This window comes from Equus przewalskii, chromosome 17, assembly GCF_037783145.1.
Source record: "Equus przewalskii isolate Varuska chromosome 17, EquPr2, whole genome shotgun sequence".
In the NCBI taxonomy this organism is placed as follows: domain Eukaryota; kingdom Metazoa; phylum Chordata; class Mammalia; order Perissodactyla; family Equidae; genus Equus; species Equus przewalskii.
This window is the reverse complement of record NC_091847.1, coordinates 56,624,639-56,646,784: the sequence shown is the minus strand read 5'-3', so window position 1 is coordinate 56,646,784 and position 22,146 is coordinate 56,624,639. Positions and strand designations below refer to the sequence as shown.

Sequence of the window (22,146 nt, the reverse complement as noted above, 5' to 3'; positions counted from 1 at the left end):
TGGTTCCTCAGCCCAAACTCTCCAGACCAATGCCTTCAACTTCCAATCATTCTAATTACCTATGTATCCTGTAGGTTCCTAAAACTGAACAAAACACAACTGGTTATCTTTTCCTCAAAGATGCTTTTCCTTCTGTATTTTGGCATTGGATTAATGACCCCACCATCTGTCAGAAGTCCTAGGTAGAAGCTTCAGTCTTTTTCAAGCTTTCTCTTAACAATTACTTGTTTCATGCAGGCTCTGTGCTTTTCACTCCTGATTTCATTTAATCCTTACAACACCTCTATATTCAGTTACTATTACCCACATTTTACAAATAAGTTAAATTGAGGCTCTGAGAAGTTAGAGATATAAGATCAAACAACTAATAAACTTCAAAGCTGAAGTTTAATCCCCAATCTCCTCCCTTTCATTTTTCCCTATTCCAAAGGCCATGCTATCTCGTGTCTGTCTATAGAGATGACCTAAAAGACTTAATTCCCCTTCCTCTTTTTGCACCTTCATTTCTTTGGCTCAAGCCCTTATTATCTCTTGCCAAGCTTAAAGAAGTTGTCTTCTGCCTATTCTCTCTGCCTCTTGTAACTCTCCCCTTCATTCCTCCTTTTAAAAATTGGTCATTCTAAAGCAAATCTAATCATGTTACCTCCTGAAATTCACGTAATTTGACAAATGTAACTTGTGAAGTATGTTGCAAATAACTTTTACCAAAACTGGATAAAGTATTAAAGTTTATCATTCATTCACTTAAAAAACAAACTAGTACAGATTCAAGGGAATTCTGCATTCAAGGAGTGTTTTTTGAACAGTTAGAAAAAGATGATGAATTAAAGTTTACATTTTGAGAATTGCACATAACTGACAGGCCAGCAAGTTGACACCCCAGCCTGTAGTGCACAATCCTGTTAAAGTACTGATGGTTGTCATGCCGATTCTGAGTCATCCTGTAGCCATCAGTTGTTTCAAACTAATGAGAATGTGTCACATCATGTTGGTTACAGTAGAAAACAAGCCGAAACCTACTGGCCAGTTTTATCCCAGCACAATTATCCCTCTAGCCTCTTTCTCACCACTCATCTTGTGCAACAAGAACTTCACCCACACTAAGATCATTGATCATACTCTGAACCAGCCAGTGTTTTCAAACTCGTGCCTTCACATGTTAGTGCTTCCATTTGGGATCCCCTTCTCCTACTTTCTCTGACCCTGGACAATTCTAAAAGATACAGATCAAATGCCACTTCCTGTGGGAAGGCCTTCCCTATTTACTCTATGTAGAGTCGATGGTCCCTCCTCAGTGTGCCCACAACATTGTGTGTATACTTGTCTTTTGTTGTAATAATCTGCTTATGGTTCTCTTTCTCCCAGAACTATGATTAAGAACCCAAGGAAATAAATGTTTAATTTTTACTGAGTTAATTTAACTAACTCGTGAAGGATAAGCAGCAACAGAAAATTGAGGAAAGATCATTCTGGGCTGAGAAAACAAGCATCAGCAAAACAGAGGCATGAATAAATGAAATAAGGGCAATGAGGAGAAAACTCTGTTTCTTAGTGTCATTTGTAGGCTCTCCTATTAAGTTCATTTAATTAAGAATGATGTTAAAATCTGTAAAATATAGTGACTAACCATTTCCTGAAGTTTCCCACCCTATTTAGATTGCTTTTGGTAGTTGTGAGCTCTTTGAGTTTTGTGCTATTGTCCATTAAGCATTATTCAAATGCATAAATGCAAATAACTTGCGTCAAAAATTGTCTACTATTTCCACATCACCTAATTACATGTTACTCTGTAGTTCCACAGGCACATTTGCTTTTATGTAAGATCTCTTCAAAGAGAGTGATTTAAAATAATCTAGTACTGCTTACTTCGGTTAGCAAATGAGAAAACACAATTCTAGGGAGGCGAAGTAAGATAGCTCAATAAGATTAACTCATGGAAGCAGTTTAATATGAATACTTGTACAGAAAATTAGCAATTGTTTGTACTCTTTTGTTCTGGTTTATCACTGATAAGTAGCAAATTGTGATCTACTAATTATTTTTTCACTGACTTACATTTCTTTCTGATTTGTATTCCTTGATTGCATATAAACATATAGATGTCTTTCTTCTGAATTATAAAACTCAGCTTTAAATGGAACTACACCGGTGTTTGATATAAATTGTCCCCAGTTGCAAAACATACACATATATAATACATAAATATGATTTTGGCTACGGTAAGTAGGTCTTATGGGTAATAAACTTGTCAGTTCAATTTAGTACCCAGTGGAGGTCCTGTCTGTCAACATCCTAAATAGATTTTCATGTCTTTTCAGGAAATTGACTGTATTCGATAATTATTTAAAGAATTTGAAAATGCAGTTTCCATTTAATTTTTACACAGGTTTTGATTGGAATCCAGTGTTATTTTCTTTAAACATGTTTCTAAGCCTTCTTAACGTTCATTTATATTCTCCTTTTTGTAGGTAGACGAGCAGTGTCAGAGCCTTAAGGAGTTTTACCAAACTGGAAACCTGCAGAAGGAAGAGGATGATGCTAAAGCTAAGCATTGGTCTGACTCAGCTGAGAAGCAGTGGCAGCTATTTGTAAAGAGGAGTTTTTTAACTCAAGACCTAGGGCTTGAGTTCCTTAATTTAATAAATATGGTGAGAATGACATTAAATGAGTCACCCCTTCTGCATGGATGACTTGTCAAAGTCAAAATCATAAATTCAAAAGCTCAACTGTCTATTAATCAGCAATGTTGGCTTAGAAAGTTCTTTTTAGCTTCACTCAACCTAGAATGGTCCTGAAGTCTAGCGTTTATGTGCTTATTTGGTTCTAGACCTCTTGTTAGTTTACAACATGAAGGCTATGTTAATTACTAACAAGAAAAAGTGTCTATATTCCAAACGCAACATTGTTTTTATTACATAGAATCCTCAGTAGAAGTTCAACCAAAAGTTCTGAGTTATGTTGAGAGTGTGCATCAAGATCTTTACAAAATTTCCGGCAGCTTAAGGCAATGTCTAGGATGAATCTTCATTTTAAAGAATTTCTTACTATGCAGATCTTTTTATACTGAAGCTCCATTGTATTTAGAAATGTACCCTAAAGTTAAGCTGTCGATTTATATCTGTTAAATGTTCTAGAATCCTTATATCAACCTCTGACGCATATAAAGTTCTTTACAGAATTCTTAAAAGAGGGCTAATCCATCCCTCTTTCAATACCTCAAGTATCTTCCTAATGAGACTTCTCAATTCATTGTTAGAAAACTCTAGCTGCTAGGAAATATTTTTTTTCAATGTTAAGTCAAATTGGTATTCATATCTTGTTCTAACCCTGTGTTGCTACACTGGGGAATAAAGTAGTATTTTTACTTCATTCCTCTTACAAATGAAAGTCCTTCAAACTTAGAAAATAGTTGCTATGTCTAATCGAGTCTTTTCTGCAGCTAAACACATAGAAATATTTTCTATCATTTATGAGATAACTTCATTTCTTTCTCCATCCTGATCCCTCCTCCCAGAATTTTCTATGGTTTCTCAGAATCAATCATAAAATGTAACCAAAAAGTGAAGTATCACTTCAAAACAAAGTACAACAAAGTTGACATCATTCTTTACTAGTGAGATCTAAGATTAGGTTAACATTTTTAGTAAGAATTTCACTTTGCTGGTTCATATTAAGCTTGTGATGGAATAAAACTCCCATCACATTTTTATGGCAATTCCTTCCAAGCTAGGTCTCTCTCATCTTATGTCTGTGTCAGCTTTTTATCTTTTCCATACAAATGTGGGCCTTTATATTTATTTCTGTTTAATGTCATTTGTTAGTCTTCACTCGTGATTCCATCTTGTTAAATTAATTTTGAACCTGCTACCTACTACATTAGCCATCTCTCCCGGGTTTAGTTCTATACATTGATAAGTAAGCCTCTTATGGCTGCAATTAGATCTTTTATAAAAGTGGCTGATGGGCAGGTTGACATACCAACCCATTAAGCCATCAGTTGGTTAACCAGTTTTTTAAACATTCATGGATGCTCCCAGTAGTATTTTACTTCAACCAATATTTCACAACCTTTTTCTTAAGTCTATCATGGGAGACACTGCTCAAAATAAGGTCTACCCTCCTAGTATCCTATCAATTACATAAATAGAATTTGGCATAAATCAGGTTGACTCCTAGCGATCAAGGCATTCTTTCCAAAGTGCTCACAAGCTGCTTAATCAACAATGAATTTATCGTACTGGTTTTCAATGTAAAGCTTACCAGTCTGTAAATTATGTAGCCATCCTTTTCCCCCTTTTGAAAATAAGGGCATTTTCCTTTCTCTAATTTTCTGGCCATTTTCCTATTGTCTGTAGATTTGCAAAGATAACTGACATCTGCAGTTTTCCCAGTTCTCTGAGATGTGATTAATCCCAGTCTGGAGCCTGAATTCCTTTAGAAGAGTTAGATTCTGCCTAACGATCCTCATCTACTTTGAACTACAATTTTCTCTTTGTCTTCTTTGTTTCAGTCTTTACTGTTTGAAGGCCATTCTTGCTAAATCAATGTGGAAACAAATAATAGTCTTAAGCAGCAGAGAAAACGTGCTAAGCAGTTTGCCCATGTTCTTAAGTTATAGAGGTGATTTATTGTAAAAAATAATTTTCTACTTGGAACATTTAGAACATATGCTATCTATCTCTCTTTCTATCTTTTACATTTTTACTTTGTTCAGTGTATCTTTTTCCACTCTTGATGAGGGTACTTCTCTAATTTACACTCATAGGGCATTCAAATATTCGCAAACTGTGTTTTTTGGCCTATCTTTTTTATTAGTAATTTCATTGCAGAAATTTTATTTTTCGGTTCTGAAATTTCCAGTTGCTGCTTTTTTATTAGATTTATATTGCTGAAGAAATTCTCTTTCTTGTCCTCCTTCTCCATCTTTCCTATACTTTCTTGACCATTTTAATTATGGGTATTTTTTAAAGTGTAAGCTAATTCCAACATCTGGATCTGGAATTGTTTTTATTGCATATTTTTCTCTTGGTTTCCAGTCATGTAGGCCTGTCTTGGCAGGACTAGTGAATATTTATCAAATGTCAGGCATTTTGCATAAAAAATTGTAGGAGTTCCAGATAGTGTGATTTTCTTTCCCCAAGTGGATGTTGGTGGGATCACTTAAGCCAGTTAGGAGCTGGTGAAGTTGAATGTGGAGTGAGGTTCTGTCAAGGCTCAGTCTACTCTGATGATCTTGGGCTCTCAAAGTTTTCAGCTTAGAGCTTGGTGCATTCTTTGAGATCTCGCCAGCAGCAGGTCCCCAACACCAATCCTTGTCTTGGAAAACTGCTGAAAACCTCCACTCTGCTTTTCAGAGGCTTGTGCTTAGTTTTTTTTAATCCACTGCCCTGTACAGCTCCCATATTTTGTTAATGTCCTTAGAAGAAGATCAGCTATGTGCTCGATACCCCCGCCCCCCAAGTGTCTGCCAAAAGCTCTGTTGGTTTCTCTGTTCCCCAGCAAAGCCTCAATGACCAGCCTCCAGTCAGTGCACAGAGTTGGGAAGTGCCCCTGGCTGGGGCAAAAGTGGTGACAGGTGAGCTCAGGTTCTTCCTTCTCTGGAGTCTCAGCCTCTTTACTTCTTATTCTCACAGCAGCCCTCTGCTGCCTTCGAATAGATGCTTTCTGCATTTTATCCAGCTTTTCTAATCGCTCTAAGTAGAAGCACTGTTCTGCCACTGGCTATTCCATCTTACCCGGAAACAGAAGTCCTTTATTACTTATTTAGAAGGTTGAAGACTGTACAGTCAGATTTTCATTTAAGATCTACAGAAGGAACCCATTCCAACTCATGTTTTGTATCTATGTCTAAATAAACTTATGTTATCATAATATTCACATGCCTGTTTTAAGTTCTCAGAAATAGTGTGTGTTTTACTACACACCTTGGTAGTCTTTTATCTTGGTATTAGAAACATTGTCACTTTACTCCAAGGTCCTCACCACTGTCATATGGTAAATAAATTCCTTCTTATTGGTAAGAATTAAGGTCCACATAATGGTCAAGTTTATTGGTTCAATGACATTGGGAGATATGAAATTGTTGGTAAAGCAAGTAAAACACAATTTTTATTCTCTTTCTACTTTTTGGACCATTAAGCTTTTAAACAAACATTATTGTTGAAACATGGTAACCAGTTTGGTTGTTAAAAAAGAAGGAGGCCAGCTGGCATTTTCCGTTAAGTGTTCTACTCTTGATTGGGTTGCTGTGGTTCATATTTTCAAGTTTGAAATTGAAAATTTTTCAGTTCATCTAAATATCATCTCGATCAAAGAAACCAATTTATGCCAGAAATCTGGCAGACATCTTGACGAAACTGCCAATTTACTGATTTATAGTGGTGAATACTAAGAATGCTCTCCAGGATACTGCCTTCCTGTTATCAAAGTATCTGGAAAGCAAGACATCAGAAGACCATTCACTATGTGTGAATCTAAATGGAAAATGGATAATTTAGTGCCCGAATTAGACAAGATTATGGCAAATTTTTCCATGCCCTTACACAGAAGTAGAATGAATAGTGTGTTTACTAACCAAACCTCAAGCAAATTATTCAGTCTTCCTGAGTGGCTAAAATACTTAAGTTGCCAAATATGTAATCACTCTGCTTGGATCCTGCTAGCTAGATATCAAACAATCTTCCTACGCTTCTCCCTTTCCTAGACACGACTCAGACCAATTTTGATTAGAGTTGTAATTTACATGTTGCAATTTTCAAGTTTACATTAGATTATATCCTATATTACATTTTGATTAATAGTTTCTTAATAATACATGAATGATACCCTAGCTTTATTAATAGATAAAAAATGTATTTGTGGGTCTTGCTATAGTTGTCTAATATCTTTTATAGTATGTAGCATCTTATTAATCATAATTACAGAACACATCATTTTATTACTAGATCCCCAAATTCGTGGGGGAAATCTCATTTACCACTTGCAGTTATACTTTTTGCAACTAATTAACACTTTAGAATGTCCAAATTAATATAAAAATACAAATGTGCAATATTAATGTCATTTAAAATAATTTAAAAATAAGATGGCTTATTATTTAAATTATTTTGTTACATATTTAAGATACTATCTTCTGACTACAATCTAAAAGATTCCTTAGCTTTTAGATACCTAGCTGTCACTGCCCTTATAGAAATCCATGTGCAATTCCTCCTTAGAAATTCAAGGATTTATTGAGAAAGGCTGGCCATCAAAGTAAAAACCACTGTTTTGCCAAACAAATATTCTTCTGCATTTTTTGATGTTTGCACATAAAAAAGTACGTGGTCTTACTCTTTACCTCTCTTATCTTTCATCCTCCAATTGAATTTCCCCTTGTTTAAAACCATTCTTCAAAGGATTTCAAATCAGTCAGCCAGAACATATCGAAGTTGAGAAGAGGTCTTTGAATTTAGATATTGTGCTTCCGGTGCACAACAGAGGTACAAATATAGAGATATATAAGCCGCAAAATTCAGTTCTCACAAAAGGGAGTAACTTGAGGAACTGCTCACTAGGGAAGTTTAAAATAATTGTAAGATATACAATGGGATAGTTTCAGGAGAAAAACTGGCCCAAAACAAGCTACCCCCTTATATTCCACGATATTGAGATTTTGACATATTCTAACGAGTATGTTAAAATAAAAAGTGCAATACACTTCGAAACTTATGCATTAAAACAATCTTGACTTCACCACTTCTAGATCCCAGCGCTTAATCATGCCTCAAGCCCAGGAAATAACCAGACACTAGCAGGGGACTCAAACACCACTGGGGTCTTGAAGAATCCAGGACCAGCTTCCAAGCATAGAATATGGGCTTTGAGAGCCTCTTACGGCCTTTTCAGCCTTGTCTTGGTATCAGAACTGAGCTGTGCTTTGGCCGTGATCAATAGTTTGCCTCCTAGAATCATTTTATGCAAAACTATTGTACTTCTTGGGAAAGAAAAGCCATAATATGGATTATTAATTTAACAGGCAAAAGAGAATGAAATATTAAATGTGAAAAGTGAGGTGCACATTATAGAGAACACTATGGAAAGACAGAAGGCAGAAAGGGAAGAACTCGGCCACCTTCGGATGGTATGGCAACTTAAAGCCACTGCAAGCAAGCCTGTGAAACAGCAGTGGGGAGCATTCAAAGAGCAACTTACAAAGGTGAGAGGGCATGCGCCGGATGTTATTCAGCCTTAACAAGGAATGAAATCCAGACAGATGCTACAACACGGAGAAAACCTGAAAACATTGTTCTGAGTGAAAGGACCCAGACACAAAAAGATCAATACTATATGATTCCACTTATATGAGATGCCTAGAGTAATGAAATTCACAGACAGAAAAAACAGAGTAGAGATTACCAGGGCCTGCGGGGAGGGAGAATGAGGAGTTAGTGTTTAATGGGCACAGAGTTTCTGTTTGGGAGGATGAAAAAGTTCTGGAGGTGGATGGTGGTAATGGTTGCACACCAGAGTGAATGTACTAATGCCATTGAACTGCACACTTAAAATGGTAAATTTTGACATGTATATTTTACCACAATAAAAGCAAAAAAGGTAAAGGAAACCCAGGTCCCGTGCTTTTGTTCATTCATGGTTTAGAACCACAAGATCACTCGAGGTGGTGAGTGTTTTCATGGAGATTGAAAAGTTTGATGACACATCACATCATCACTGGAATGATCATATCGTATTTGCTGGCGATGTCACGGAATACATATGCATAACTATCCAATGTTTATTTCAGACTACTCACAGCTTAAAACTTCTTCAGGAAGCACTTATGCCTGTGTCTGCGCTTGACCTTGGAGGGAACCTTGAGACCATTTTAGGTCTACGGAAAAAATGGAATGAAATGAAGCCTCAATTCCAGGTGAAGAAATAGATTGATGGACTTGGGTGAATGGAAGAAAAATTTAAAATCTATTTGGTTGTGGTTTACCTAATTAATTTTCACAGACTGGTGAATTACTAATTTTTCTAAACAAAAGCATTGCTTGTCTAAAAATTCACTTTAAAAACATTTTTCTTACTGTTTTTCTTCAGTGTTCTATATTTGGTGACACATGAACATTCAGGCTAAAAAATATCTTTAACATATTCTTATCTTAGATTATCTTAATTTGCATTAAATTAGTTCCTTATTAATATATTTATCATGTCTTCACTCTAAGTATTTTCTTAAGGGGTATAGATGTGTTTTAGATGGAAACATCTCAAAGTAAGGATGGGCAACTTCTGACACAGAGAGTCTAGCCTCCGTCTGTGAAATCACCACTGTGATGTCACTGTCCCCAACCACTGGCACCCCAGACCCCTACCACCCTCCCAGGAATTTTGCTGTGCTCTCTCATTCTCCCTCTCAGGGAGCCCTCAGGATATCAGAGATAAAACCAAGTCATATTCCCAGCCCCTGACTGCTAAATGCATTTCATATCCCGCACCTCCTGCCACCCCTACACCTAACACGACTCCCGAAAATAGTAGCCAGTCGCTTTATCCTCCTGCCTGGATTCTTGTTCTTTGTTGCAAAGATAAGATACCTGCATTTCTGTTTGCCACTACTTCGTTAGTGTTGGCTTTAGAGAATGCCAGAATCAGACGATTGAAGATTTAGGGAATATCTAATTTAGATACCTTTAAGACAAAACTGATGTAATATATGACCACCCTACACACAAAAAACACACACACCATTGTAGCCCACAGTGAACTCTTTCCTCTAAACTCTTAGAAAATTCAGTTAGCCGACATGTGAGGTTCTTCGATATACCCTATATTATATGTTTATTTGCATTTCGTGTGCGCACACATGCATGTGCCCCTGCACATGTGCGAGTGTGTATGTGTGCGCGTAACTTCTCTAATTGAGGACCATTCCCAACCTTCTTTGGCTCTTTCCCTGTGACATGCATATATTTGATGCCCACAGGCTTGATTTCAGCTTGAAGAACCTTATTAAGCTATTCTTCTGAAGATTATTTTCTTAGCCTAAGTCATTTCCATTACTTTTATCTTTGATATAAAATCCATTTCTGAAATTATAGCGGCTTCCTCTTTGAGATGTCCACCCTTTGCAAGTTCTACCCCAGGATCTGAATTCCTATAAGGGATATCTGAGCAGTGCTGGGTAAAAGGAAGGCAGTTTACCCCTCCCTACATGTGACAGCTATTTGTGGATTCTGGGATGATTGATTTTAAAGCAGCATATCTACTGTGCTGCTCAGCTGGTGGTTCATTCTGATCATTCTTTTATCACAAAGGACAAGTAATTCCCCCAACATATTTCTACATTGTCTTCTCATGGTGTTCTTACCATACTACCTGATTCTAGTCCGTATTAAATATCAGAGATGACCATGGCTTCGTAAAATATCTAAAATACTTTTATTTAACAGATGACTAGAATATTTGGTGTGTCATAGAAATATATAACTTTCCATTTCACCACCTAGCTTTGAAACACTTTTTTTGCACTGCTCATAATTTTTTTAAAATTTCTGAGTAGAAAGGCATGGAATAATATATCCCTAGCATCAAGCACAAAGGCTGGAGTTGCAGGGGTGGAGGCTCACAATAAGTATATGTTAACAAATGACAGAATGATTCGTTATTTAGATCTTCACAGTCAGTTGTAAAGTAAAAAGCTCTCTAAAAGCTCGATTCCTCTTACCACTTCTAACTTTTTAGCAACTGAGTGACGAGGTTCAATACATTATAAAAGAATCAGAAGAGTTAAGTGGCAAAGGAGCCCCTGTGAAAGAGAAGTCTCAACAGCTGAAGGACCTTATTCACCTCCATCAGAAACAGAAAGAGAGAATCCGAGATTACGAAGATATCCTGTACAAGACAGTCCGGTTCCACCAAGTAAAGGAAGAGGTCAGACTTGTCATGGATGTCTGGAAGGCCCTCCGTCTTAAACTATGAAACTAAATATTAATTATTATGTAATAAAGAAAGGCCAAATTGCTTATTCTGATACTAGAAGCTTTCCACAATCTGGCCCCTAACTTTTCTCTCACTATGCCCATCCTCCCTTATGTCCCAGCTCAACGGAGCTCTTCTTTGTCCCTCAAAGATGGCACACACATTCCTAACTCTGAGCCTCTAACTCCTCTCTGCTGTCTAAACCCTGACCCCGCTTCCAGCAATCCTGCCTACTTGGAGTGATTTCTCTCTTCTAAATTCCCAGAACTCTCATTGCTTATTCCACACAGCTGTTATTTTTAGCATCTTGATTCCTAATTACTTTTCGATAAACATAGCTCTTTTCTCACCAACTTGAGTGTAAGCTCTTTGACGGAAGAAAACAAATTCAATTTTTCTGTATCTCAAGTATCTGACATCGTATAGGGCTCAGTAAATATTTATTTGTTATTGATGGCGGTGGTTGTTTTTACAAAAACTTCACAGTTATTAGTGTCTATTAACAGAAAATGGAGATGTATTGATACCCTTTTAAAATAGGCTCTGAATTTACTCAGACCTCACATTTAGATCTTGCTAAGGTTTTAGGCCATGACCAAAACAAGAGTACTTTCTTCTTTAATACAAATGATAATATTAGTCCCTCAATTTTACCTATTGACTTGCAGCATTGTACACTTATTTAGGTATAACACTAATAATTGTCAATGGGCTTGGCAGCATTTTGACCAGCTAGTAACATATATTATAGGAAATAGGCTTTTAAAAAAATCTGTTTTCATAATAAAAATATGAAACATGCTAACTGTGAATGCCCAAAATTCCAGCTGGGACGTCTCATCAAATCAAAAGGACTGGAGTTTCTAGAACGGCCAACGGAAGTGGATGATGCTCATGATGCCCAGGTTTACCTCAGTCGCTCTCGGGAAAAGCAGGCCCATATAGACCATCTCCATAAATTGGCCCTTTCCCTGGGAGTGGAGATCATCTCATCAGTGCAGCGGCCTGTAAGCAACTGAGAACACCATCATTTATCCCTAATTGTAGCCGGGAAGTGGGCTAGCATAGGAAAGAAGCCAGGCAGATTGCTTAACATATGTTACATTAAAAAAAATATTAAATCATTGGGGTAGTTATTTGTGGTGAGTTTCTACCACCTACAACAAAAGAGAAAAATATTAAGGAGAAAAAAATCTGACTATAAAAGTTGTTTAATACATCTATTCTCACGCTAATGAAAAATATAAAATTGTAGAGCCGTGTTGTCCAATATGGCAACTGGGTTTTCACTTTTAAAATGTGCTTAATGCAATTAAGGAACTAAACTTTTAATTTTATTTAACTCTAATTAATTTATATTTAAAACTGATCCTCACTATAGTTATTGGAAAGCTTTTAAGTATGTTGGGAATAATTTGGATAAATGAATCTGCTTTTAAAACTGTAAACTCTATGAAATTTAAATACAGATCAAATATTTCTGAGAGGAATTTAGCAAACAATTGAGATGTGCTCTAAGTGTGAAATATGCACCAGATTTCAAAGACTTAGTATGAGAAAAAAACTTAGTAATATTTTTATATTTGGTTACATGTTAAAATGATATTTGGACATATTTGGTTCAATGAACTATATTATGAAATTAATTTTACCTGTTTCTTTTTACTTCTTAATATGACTACTAGAAAATTTAAAATTATTTATATGGCTCACGTTATGTTTCAATTGGGCAATGCTGTTTAGCATTCCAGATCTGGAGGGTATCCATCTGACAGACCATGGAGCCTAGGACTCTCATTTTATAGATGGAGAATCTGATCTCAGAGAAGCTGCTTTATGCATAAAAGCCAGAATGGAGCTCCACCCAGGGCTCCAGGCACCAGTCACTCCATCTCTTTATTCCACTGGGCTGACCTTAAGAAAGGAGCCTAAAAGAGAAGGAAATAATTCCAGATCAAATTTTCATAAATAGCACAGCGAGCTCTGATTTTTTTTCATATTTGATTTGATTTTTTTATTTTTTAATTGCAGTAACATTGGATTAACTGATTTTTTAAAAAAATATTTTTCTCCAAATTCCTAATTTGAAGAAAGAAAAGATTATGTTAATTCTATCCAATATGTATAACTTAATAAAATCATATAGCCAATTTTATTTTAAAGATCATTTAAGATATCCACCAAACTTTACGGAAGGTAGCGAACCTAAAGTGGTTTTTTTTTTTAACTGAAAGAAAGAGAAATACAAAATATCTGTTGCTGTTAATAGAACTTTTACCAAGAAGGAGCTTGCTTTTTAAAGAGTTTTATTTTATTAGTTTAAAAAGAAAAAAAAGTAAGAGTCTCATTTCGCACGAATAATGTAAATTGTTCTCCAATCCAAGTCTGGCCTTGGTCTCAGCAGCCCTCCGCGCTGCGCCGAGATTGGAGCGCTTGCGTAAGGAACCCGAGGTGAAGCTCAAGCTGACGGGAAAATTACAGTGCAGAAGGCGAATATTTCTAATGCATATTTTATGCCTTTTTTGAAGTAAAAATTATACCTTATAATGAATGGTGTCTCCGAGGAGTTGGGTGTGATGAGCTAATCTTCAAAACCGAAGTTTCAAGACGGGAAATGTAGCAGCTTTTTGCCTTTCCCATCTTGTTGGGTGTCTGGCTTCTTTCTGAAATCATTATATTCATATGCTTTAGGTAAAAGAAATCAGGAGCCTTTTTTTTTTAAAAGTGTCCTTTGTGAATCTCCTAATGCAGGTAAATAGCATATTCGTCTCGCGGCTGTTTTGCCCGTTCCCTTCTCACTTCCGCTTCCCTTTGGTTTTTAGAACTGCTCTAATGTTTCCGCGAAGAACCTACAGCAGCAGCTGGACACCCTTGAGCGGGACAGTGTGAGCTGGCGGGCCGAGGCCGAGGAGTATGGCAGGACCCTGACCCGCAGCTTGGAGTACTGCACCACAAGGGACGAGATAAACGAGGTGAGGGTGCAAGGGTCACAACTGACACGTTGCCAAAAAACCTGCTAGGAACCTAAAGCGTGTACCTTAAAGGCCACACACGCGCACGCATGCGCACGCGCACATAATACACACAATGAATCGGGAGACTTTTTTCACCCTTGACCTTTAATGCTCTAAGCAATGGCCTCAGAGCTCAGAAAGTTTGAGTAAACCTCAAGCTCCCAATTTTTTGAAGAGTCAGTATGTTGTCAATGCATAGAAAAACCTAAAATGCAGTATTCCAGTTTTTTGGTTTGCTTTCTGCCCGCCCCTCCCCCGCCCCCAAACCCTTATAGCAGCCATTTGCTCAAGAGGATACAGCTCATCAGGGCGGAAAGGGTGACACAGTCCCTTTGCGCCCGGCTCCAGGCTGCTGAGATTCTATTTAAGTACCACTGACTCATGCTGACGGAGGTGATGAGGGCCACCGGAGCAGGCTTTTTGCCTCAGAGGCTACAAAGTATTATCACCAAAGTCAAGTGGCTGGTTTCGTATTTACTCAAACGGAGTGGCTTTTCCGGCAAAACACGTCCTAGAGAGAAAGGAATAACAGATGCAAGTCCTCAGCCTCCATGCACCCCGGCCACACACAGACACACGCAATTCCACCTCCTCTCCCTCAATTCTACCCGAACCCCACCCCGACACGTCCTGCACCGCAACCATCCTGCCCTGGATAAACTTCCATTCAAAGGCTTGCTTGTTCTGGGGGGAAAACAAATATGCATAACAAGGGTCCTGATTCTTGACTGACAGCAGAACACAGCTGCCGTAATTCCAGATTTGTCTCCATTAAGAGCAAAAGGTTTCTGATTTTATTAGTCACAAGTCCATTAGGAAAGAGAGTGGAGGAAAAACGAAGGGGTAAACCTTCTCGAATGTTCTGTGTATGCTGTTTAGACAATCTAGGCCCAGTGAGTATCAAATATTATCAAATAATCTTAGAGCCCGAATTAAAGTGTAATGATGCTAAATTTGAATGGTGTTCTAGTTCTGAAGTGCCCCTTCCTGCAGGCCACACTCTGTAGACCACAGGCAAGTGCAGGAAGGGAGCGTGGCTGGAAGGAAAGTGAGAGGGGAGAGAGCAGGAGAGGCCACTTGCATCCTGTTCAGGAGGGAAACAGGAACTAACACCAGTAACGATTTTCAATTTCGCAGTGTGCCACAGGACTGCAGAGTCTCTGCTCAGAGTCTGTGTTCCAGGGAGTCACTTTGAGCTAGAGACTTGTTAATTCATTGGGGGTTGAATCCATGCTGTAGCCTGCCCTCTTGTAGTGGAATGGCCTCTCCCCGTTCCTGTACTGCAACTAACAGCACTTCAGTCAGGTCTTGTTGGGGAAAACAATCTTAAAGAGAGCATTATTCTCCCCAAGGCTATAAAATTAGAATTCACAGCCATGGACACAGTTTTTTTACTATCTTTCCCAAAGTTATCCTCTTTCTTCTTCTTCTTCCTCCCTTTTTTTGGGTAAACTTTGGTCTTGCCAAAAATCTCTCTCCCTGCTCTGATGTTCGGCGCTATGTTTACTGAAACCACAGTCAGGCAGGCTAAGGGTTCTTCCCAGCTCCCCATGGTTCAGTCTGCATCTCCCTGCAGAGCTGTGGCATTTACGGAGCTGGGTCTCTCTGTTCAGGCCCTTCCCACTGTGGTTCTATTTACAAGGCTACCTCGTGATGAGTGGTGCTGGGAGCCAGCCGGCTGGGACAACAGATATCCCTTCCAGTCATAGTAGGGACACCCCAGGATTGTCTGTACCGTAACAGGAATGAGCAAACAGATACGTGCGGGTCCGATTTAGGAATCAAATATCACTTTAAGGTGATCTTCAATATTAACAGAGCTATTCTTCCCTTTTGCTTCTACTTCAAATCCAAGTAATCTTCCATGTAAGTTACAGTTTCACATTTAAAGGATCTTTGAAAATCTTTGCTACTTTTCTCTTTCCTTTCTTGTAGAGATATAGTAGGCATGTCACAGTGTATCATACACACCCTGGACTTTCCAACACACGCCTGATGAGAAAATAATCAGAAAGAATGTCTTCAGTGCCCTTAGACAAGATCAGGCACATTCAGGGTGGTATGGCCATAGACTTAGTGCCCTTTAGTGAAATAAAGATGTGTGTTCTAGTTTGTATTGTGAATATCAGAGCACAAACAGATGGTCAGATTCCAAGTGGTAATAATGTTTGACACCCAGACATTATTATTATCATCACTATTAGTATTTGGTATAGGTACTTGAAACATTATGTAAAATAAAAGCAGCATGTTATACTATTTTTTTTTTCCGTATAATTAACATAAAGTCAGATGCCCCACCAGGGAGCTAGACCAAGCATAGCATTAGATTGTCTAAGTTGATTTAAAAAAACGCATTGTTTTGCTTCCAATGTGCTTAAAGTGCTTCTTGGAAGTTCAGGGGCTCTGAGTTGAAATAGATTTTAGAGGATGTCTAGTTCAACGTCTTCATTTTTCACATGAGAAAACTGAGATCTGTACAGTTTTCATTTGAGCAATATGCTTCAGGACTGCAGCGTTTCTGCCCGTAGTGTTTCAGGGAGTCAGCGTCGGGCCAGAGGCTCGTTTATTTGGCACCAACCTTTGCTGGGCACCAACATTCTTGTCACTTGCTAAACTCATATTTCATTATTTACTTAATATTTTAGCCGATTCAACCGCTTCATGGTCTGAGGCTAAATATATCCTTTTTCTATTTCCTCTTCTATTCCTTATTTTCTAGCGTATCTGTTATAAACTCTATGATCTGATATAATAGCACAGTTCACTTGACTGTTGGAATCAAAATTACTTCCTTGGCAATGCCATAACTAACGTTCGTGGTTTTAACTGCACTAAAGGCCCTTAGAAAAGGACTCGGTGCCTTAAGGAAAAATAAAGTGAGGTTCTAAATGAGATTTTTTTTTTTAATGTGATGTGATACTTCCTTAAAGACGAGGAACCATGGTTTTTTGCCTTGATTATCTTTGGGTAAAATGTTATTATTTTCTAACTTCATACACTACATAAGACATAGGAAATTACAAAACCTCATTTTCTCCATTTCTACCTACGAGAAAACACAGTCTTCAGACTGCCAGATTTTGTTGAGGTTTTTTCCATCCATTTCACACAAAGATACATTTGTATGCATGAATGTTGAATTTCACTATATATTTTCTTGCCTGGCAATATAAATAAGTTGTTAATACACAGCATTATAGACATTTTCTGCCTTGTTACATGACAGAACGTCATTAGTTACTCATTCTTTACACGTCTCTATTTAGAAATGTAATAAGTTCATATTGAGCATGTTTTCTGCTTTCAACCTCACCAAAAAAATTACCTTTACATTTACCTGATGTTGGTGGAAATTTGTAACTGAAATCTCATTATGGGTCACAAACAACTACTTTGCTGAAAAGAATAGTAATGACAGAATGGGGTTGATATCCATTTTCTCAAAATAAATTTTTCAAACAGAAGCTTTCGTATAATTATATTACTTCAGCCTGAAATTTTTACACTGTAGCAACATCTTGTCCATCAGGAAGGAAACAGAAGAAGACTTAGTGTATGTATATTCCGTATGTCAGAGTCTTGTGTTCCAGTCCCACATATTCTTTTGTCAATTTGTGTGTCCGTCATCTGAGTTCTAAGGATACGAAGATTAGAAGCAGTAAATTAGGATAGGCGAATGGTGCTGCTATAGACACATTTACAACTAATAAAATTAAACCTCCTAAGGTCATATAGCGCTTTGCTGTGGACAAAATGACCACGGACAGTCGCCCACAAGCAGGAAAGGAAGCAGAGAAAGAGTGTATAAATGGGCAAAACACCCAATGAGGGCAGCACTATGGGATAGTACGGATAATTATTATTTTCCAGATTGATAACCCTAATTCATCATTTTAAGAAAAAAATCTAAATTTTTTATCGTATTCAACAAATATCATTAATGAAGCTACTGTGTGCCAGGTCATAAGAACACAAAAGTCCTCAGGAAACTTGGAAGTCCAGGGCAAGTTAAATCCCATGGGAATTCACAGTCATAGCTGCCCATTATCAGGCTCCACCACGGTCCATTTTGATGGTATATGTAAGAGGTAGGAACGATTATAATTTATTCTGAAAACGTTCATCCCATAGAATTAAAATCTCTTAAAAGTTTAGCATTTAACATCTGCAACAGGACTCTTCTTTCTGAAGAATAGAGAGAGCTGAAGTTTAAAATCATAGTTATCACATCCAGAAAATAAAACCTAAATATATTCGGAGCACACAGAATTTTCAGAGTGGATAAAATACCTGTTACTGAGACATGCTGCCACCTACAATTTAAAATGGAGCAATTGTCACCTCTTTTAGAGCTGCCCCACTTTCTGCCGCTACAATTCTGGCCTTAAGTACAGGAAGATGGCGATGTGGTTGCCGAATGGAGGGAGGTCAAGAAAGTCTTGTGTTGGAGTCTCTCCAGCACTAAGGCTTAGTATTCTGCCATTAATAATTGTGGCAAATCATTTGGGTTAAATTATGAGTCTTTAGGTCCCATCATTTTAAATTCAGGCATCCTTGGGTGGTGATAACATTGCAACCTTCTGTTACTGGAAACGAGTATTAAAAAGCTTTTTTCTGCAGTGGACAAAGTAATGGTCAAGAAATGAAGCTCGTGAAGTGTATGTTAAGAGAAATAGACTACTTGTTTTGTATTTTTGCTTTTGGCCAAACATATCCCATAGTTCTAATGAAAGGCTTTTGTTTTAAACACATTTCCTCAGTTTTAAAATGTCCCATATCCCTCACGTAGATTGGCCTTGCCAGCAACAGACTCACAAGTAATTCATTCTTGTGCCAAAGTTGCCTCCACCAGCTTCGTCAAGACTAAGAATAGCAAGCCAGCCTTACTGTCAGCCTCTTTCCCTTCTGCTTCGTCTCAAAGAGGCTTTGCTCATTCCTAACCCTGCAAGAGGCTTACTGCTCCCTGGGAAATTTGGTGAAGATGCTCATTCTACTAGTTTCAAAAGAACTACAGTTTTAAAGTCTTAACAATTTTTTTCCTAAGTATAGCTATACTAACTTAGTCTACTTACTCCGTAGCAAATATGGAGGAGCCGAGCAAGTAGAAAGACAGGAAAATCACACTATTCCTTAGAAAAAAATATCTTTCTCTTCATTTGCTTAAGACTTTCAGAAATTTTATTAATATGAATTATGACATTTAAAGGTTTCTAATAGGGTAAAACTTATCTTGCCCCAAGCTATGGGTGGCTTTTTTTTTTTTTTTTGCTTATGTGCCCCAGTTGAGCAGTTGTCCTAGCCATCTCCACCATTCTCCATTGTTGACAAGCTAACTAAAGTTAGAAACAGCTGCATGAACAATGATACCACAGCCAAGCCACCATGACACTCAGTTCCTTTAAAAACATGATCACAAGTTGTGGGGGGATTAGACAGGAAGTTAAGTTTTCAGATTGGAATGCACAGGTAAGAAAATTAGGCATGGCTAGATTTTTCTGAAAACCTCAGTTGCTGAAGGTAGGTCATGCATGCTGCCTTCCACTCATATCTGCAATAGTCCTGAATCTGAGCTGGGAAAGGCACAGGATTTAAAATGGATTTCCAGTGGGTCCAAAAGAGATAAGTGCCAGCAACTTGGTTAAAGGAGCTCATGTGTCAGAAAGAAGCTGATTCCATTTCACATATCCAGAGCACCAAAACATTCTTTGGCCTTATAAATCATCTTCAGAAGTGCGTACATTCGGAAGCAAACAGAAATTAAATTTCACTCATCGTTTATCAGTCTTAAATTTCTTAATCCAAAGTAGACTTGGAATTTCATGGTTTAGAGTTAAAGTGTTAAATCTCAGCCTTTCTGCGTTCATCACATAGTTTTCAAATAGATGTTGATCTTTCCCGTTTAAACAAGCAGATGCAACCCAGTGGTTATCAGGTTGATGAGAGAACCCCCCTTCCTTTCTCTAGTCTGAAGTTTATAATATATGCCATGTTCCAGTAAGGAAAAAAGGAATATAAAATTTCATTTTCCAATGGATAGATGTTAATGACAGGACTTTTTTTTCCTTTTATTTTATTTATGTTTATTTTTATTTATTTATTTATTGGTGAGGAAGGTTGGCCCTGAGCTAACATCTGTTGCCAGTCTTTCTCTATTTTGTATGTGGGATGCTGCCACAGCATGGCTTGATGAGTGGTGTGTAGGTCCATACCTGGGATCTGAACCCTCGGCTACCGAAGCGGAGCACATGAACTTAACCACTCCGCCACTGGGCCAACCTCTTATTTATGTTTATTAAAAATAAAAATTGTATTTGGGGGCCAGCCTGGTGGTACAGCAGTTAAGTTCACATGCTCTACTTCCGTGGCCCAGGGATCTCCAGTTCGGATCCTGGGTGCAGACCTATGCACTGCTTGTCAAGTCATGCTGTGGCAGGTGTCCCACATATAAAGTAGAGGAAGATGGGCACAGATGTTAGCTCAGGGCCAGTCCTCCTCTGCAAAGAGAGGAGGATTGGCAGCAGATGTTAGCTCAGGGCTAATCTTCCTCAAAAAAATAAATTAAATAAATAAGAATTGTATTTTCAATTGTAGTAAAATTCACATAACATAAAATTTACCATCTTAACCATTTTAAGGACGCAGTTAAGTGATATTAAGTACATTCGCATTGTTGTACTACCATCATTACCGTTCATTTCCAGAACTTTTTCAACATCCTAAGCAGAAATTCTGTACTCATTAAACAATAACTCCCCATTGAGGACATGTTTTTTAATATAAGAATCTCTGGTTTCCTCAGATGTGGTAGTTATTACACCTATCGTGGCAGCTTATGACTTCGGGGAGAAAGTTCTTGCCAGACTTTTATGTGACTAACTAAGGATGTAGTCCCTTTGTATCTGAATCCTATAAAATTGACCTCATTTGTCCTTTCCTTCTAAAATCAAACACATACATATTAAAACACCAAATACCAAAGAATTTAAATATTAATTGGTTATTTCACAAATATGCCCACTAAATATGTAATTTTAAATATTTTCCTGAGTTCTAATGGTGAAATAGTTTTCAAATTTTGAAGCTATAGGTCCTTCCACTCCTTCAGAATGTTACTGATTTTTCAGTTTAACTGTTTGATATGGTCTCTATGCTAGGTTTAGTTTGTAGCCTAAAACTAGTGTTCAACAATTTTATTTACTATATGAGATAAACAAAACTGATTAAGTAGAGGTGTGTCAGATGCAAAAATTGCATCAGTGTAATAATTTCCATGGATGCAAGTCTGCTAGGGCTTTACAGATAATTGTCTCCAGGAAGTGTGAAAGATAAGGTCAAAGATTTGTTTTGATAACATGCAGAATTTGAAATAAGCCTTTTGAGAAAGCAAACATTTTCTAGGGTAAATATGTTTTTCTGCATTATGGGTCTAAAATCTAGCGTGTACACAGCCTTTATTCCCTCCCAAATAATTTATTTGCTGTCATTGAAAATAATTTTAATGTATTTCTGACTTTTCTTATCATAGCTCAAATTTATCAACCATGACATTGTTCTTTCTTCCTGTTAAATGCTTCCATATAATCTGAGAAATTTTATGTTTTCTCTGTACTTCTCTTTGCTGATAATATAAAGAGAGCATTGCCTGTCAATATATTTATTCTTCTTGAATATGGAGAAGGGCATAGAAAGTGCAGCATTTAATGGAAGTGGACTGCTTAGAATTTTGGTTCACTGGTAAAGTCAAGCTATTTTTTAATACTGTCATAATGTATACCCTATTCTCAATGTATAGCCATATACTCTGTTTATATACAAGTTAGCATGCCATCACCGGTGACACTGTCACTTTACTTTCCATTTTTGAAGGACCTCTGAAGCGAATGGCCTACATCTATAGAGTAAATCTCTTCTGAAAACTGCTCATGAAAAATAATTTTTAGCTGGATTTGGGCAAATAATGTCCTTTTCCTGCTAAATCTCAAATTAGGTCTCCTCTTCCACCCCACTAATGTCCTTGGTGGTTTAAATGTAAACACTTCATTGACCTCTGCAACATGAACAGCTCCTTGGAGCCTTGATAAATTTGTACCTGATGGCTCTAACAGAGTGTTGGGAGATGGGAGGCTCTGGGACAAATATTAGCACATAGAGAACAGAGTGAATGGGG

At 37.6% G+C, this 22,146-nt stretch overlaps 1 protein-coding gene across 12 annotated transcripts in view; it reads left to right on the top strand.

Moving 5' to 3' along the window:
• Window positions 1–22,146, top strand: part of CCDC141 (coiled-coil domain containing 141) — a 181,578-nt gene that overhangs the window by 137,153 nt on the left and 22,279 nt on the right. For all 12 annotated transcript variants that reach the window (XM_070580351.1, XM_070580350.1, XM_070580349.1 and 9 more), the window contains 6 exons: window positions 2,469–2,648; window positions 8,018–8,197; window positions 8,783–8,908; window positions 10,726–10,914; window positions 11,790–11,969; window positions 13,785–13,934. In XM_070580351.1, coding sequence (XP_070436452.1) covers window positions 2,469–2,648; window positions 8,018–8,197; window positions 8,783–8,908; window positions 10,726–10,914; window positions 11,790–11,969; window positions 13,785–13,934 — 1,005 coding nt within the window. The remainder of the gene's footprint in view (window positions 1–2,468; window positions 2,649–8,017; window positions 8,198–8,782; window positions 8,909–10,725; window positions 10,915–11,789; window positions 11,970–13,784; window positions 13,935–22,146) is intronic.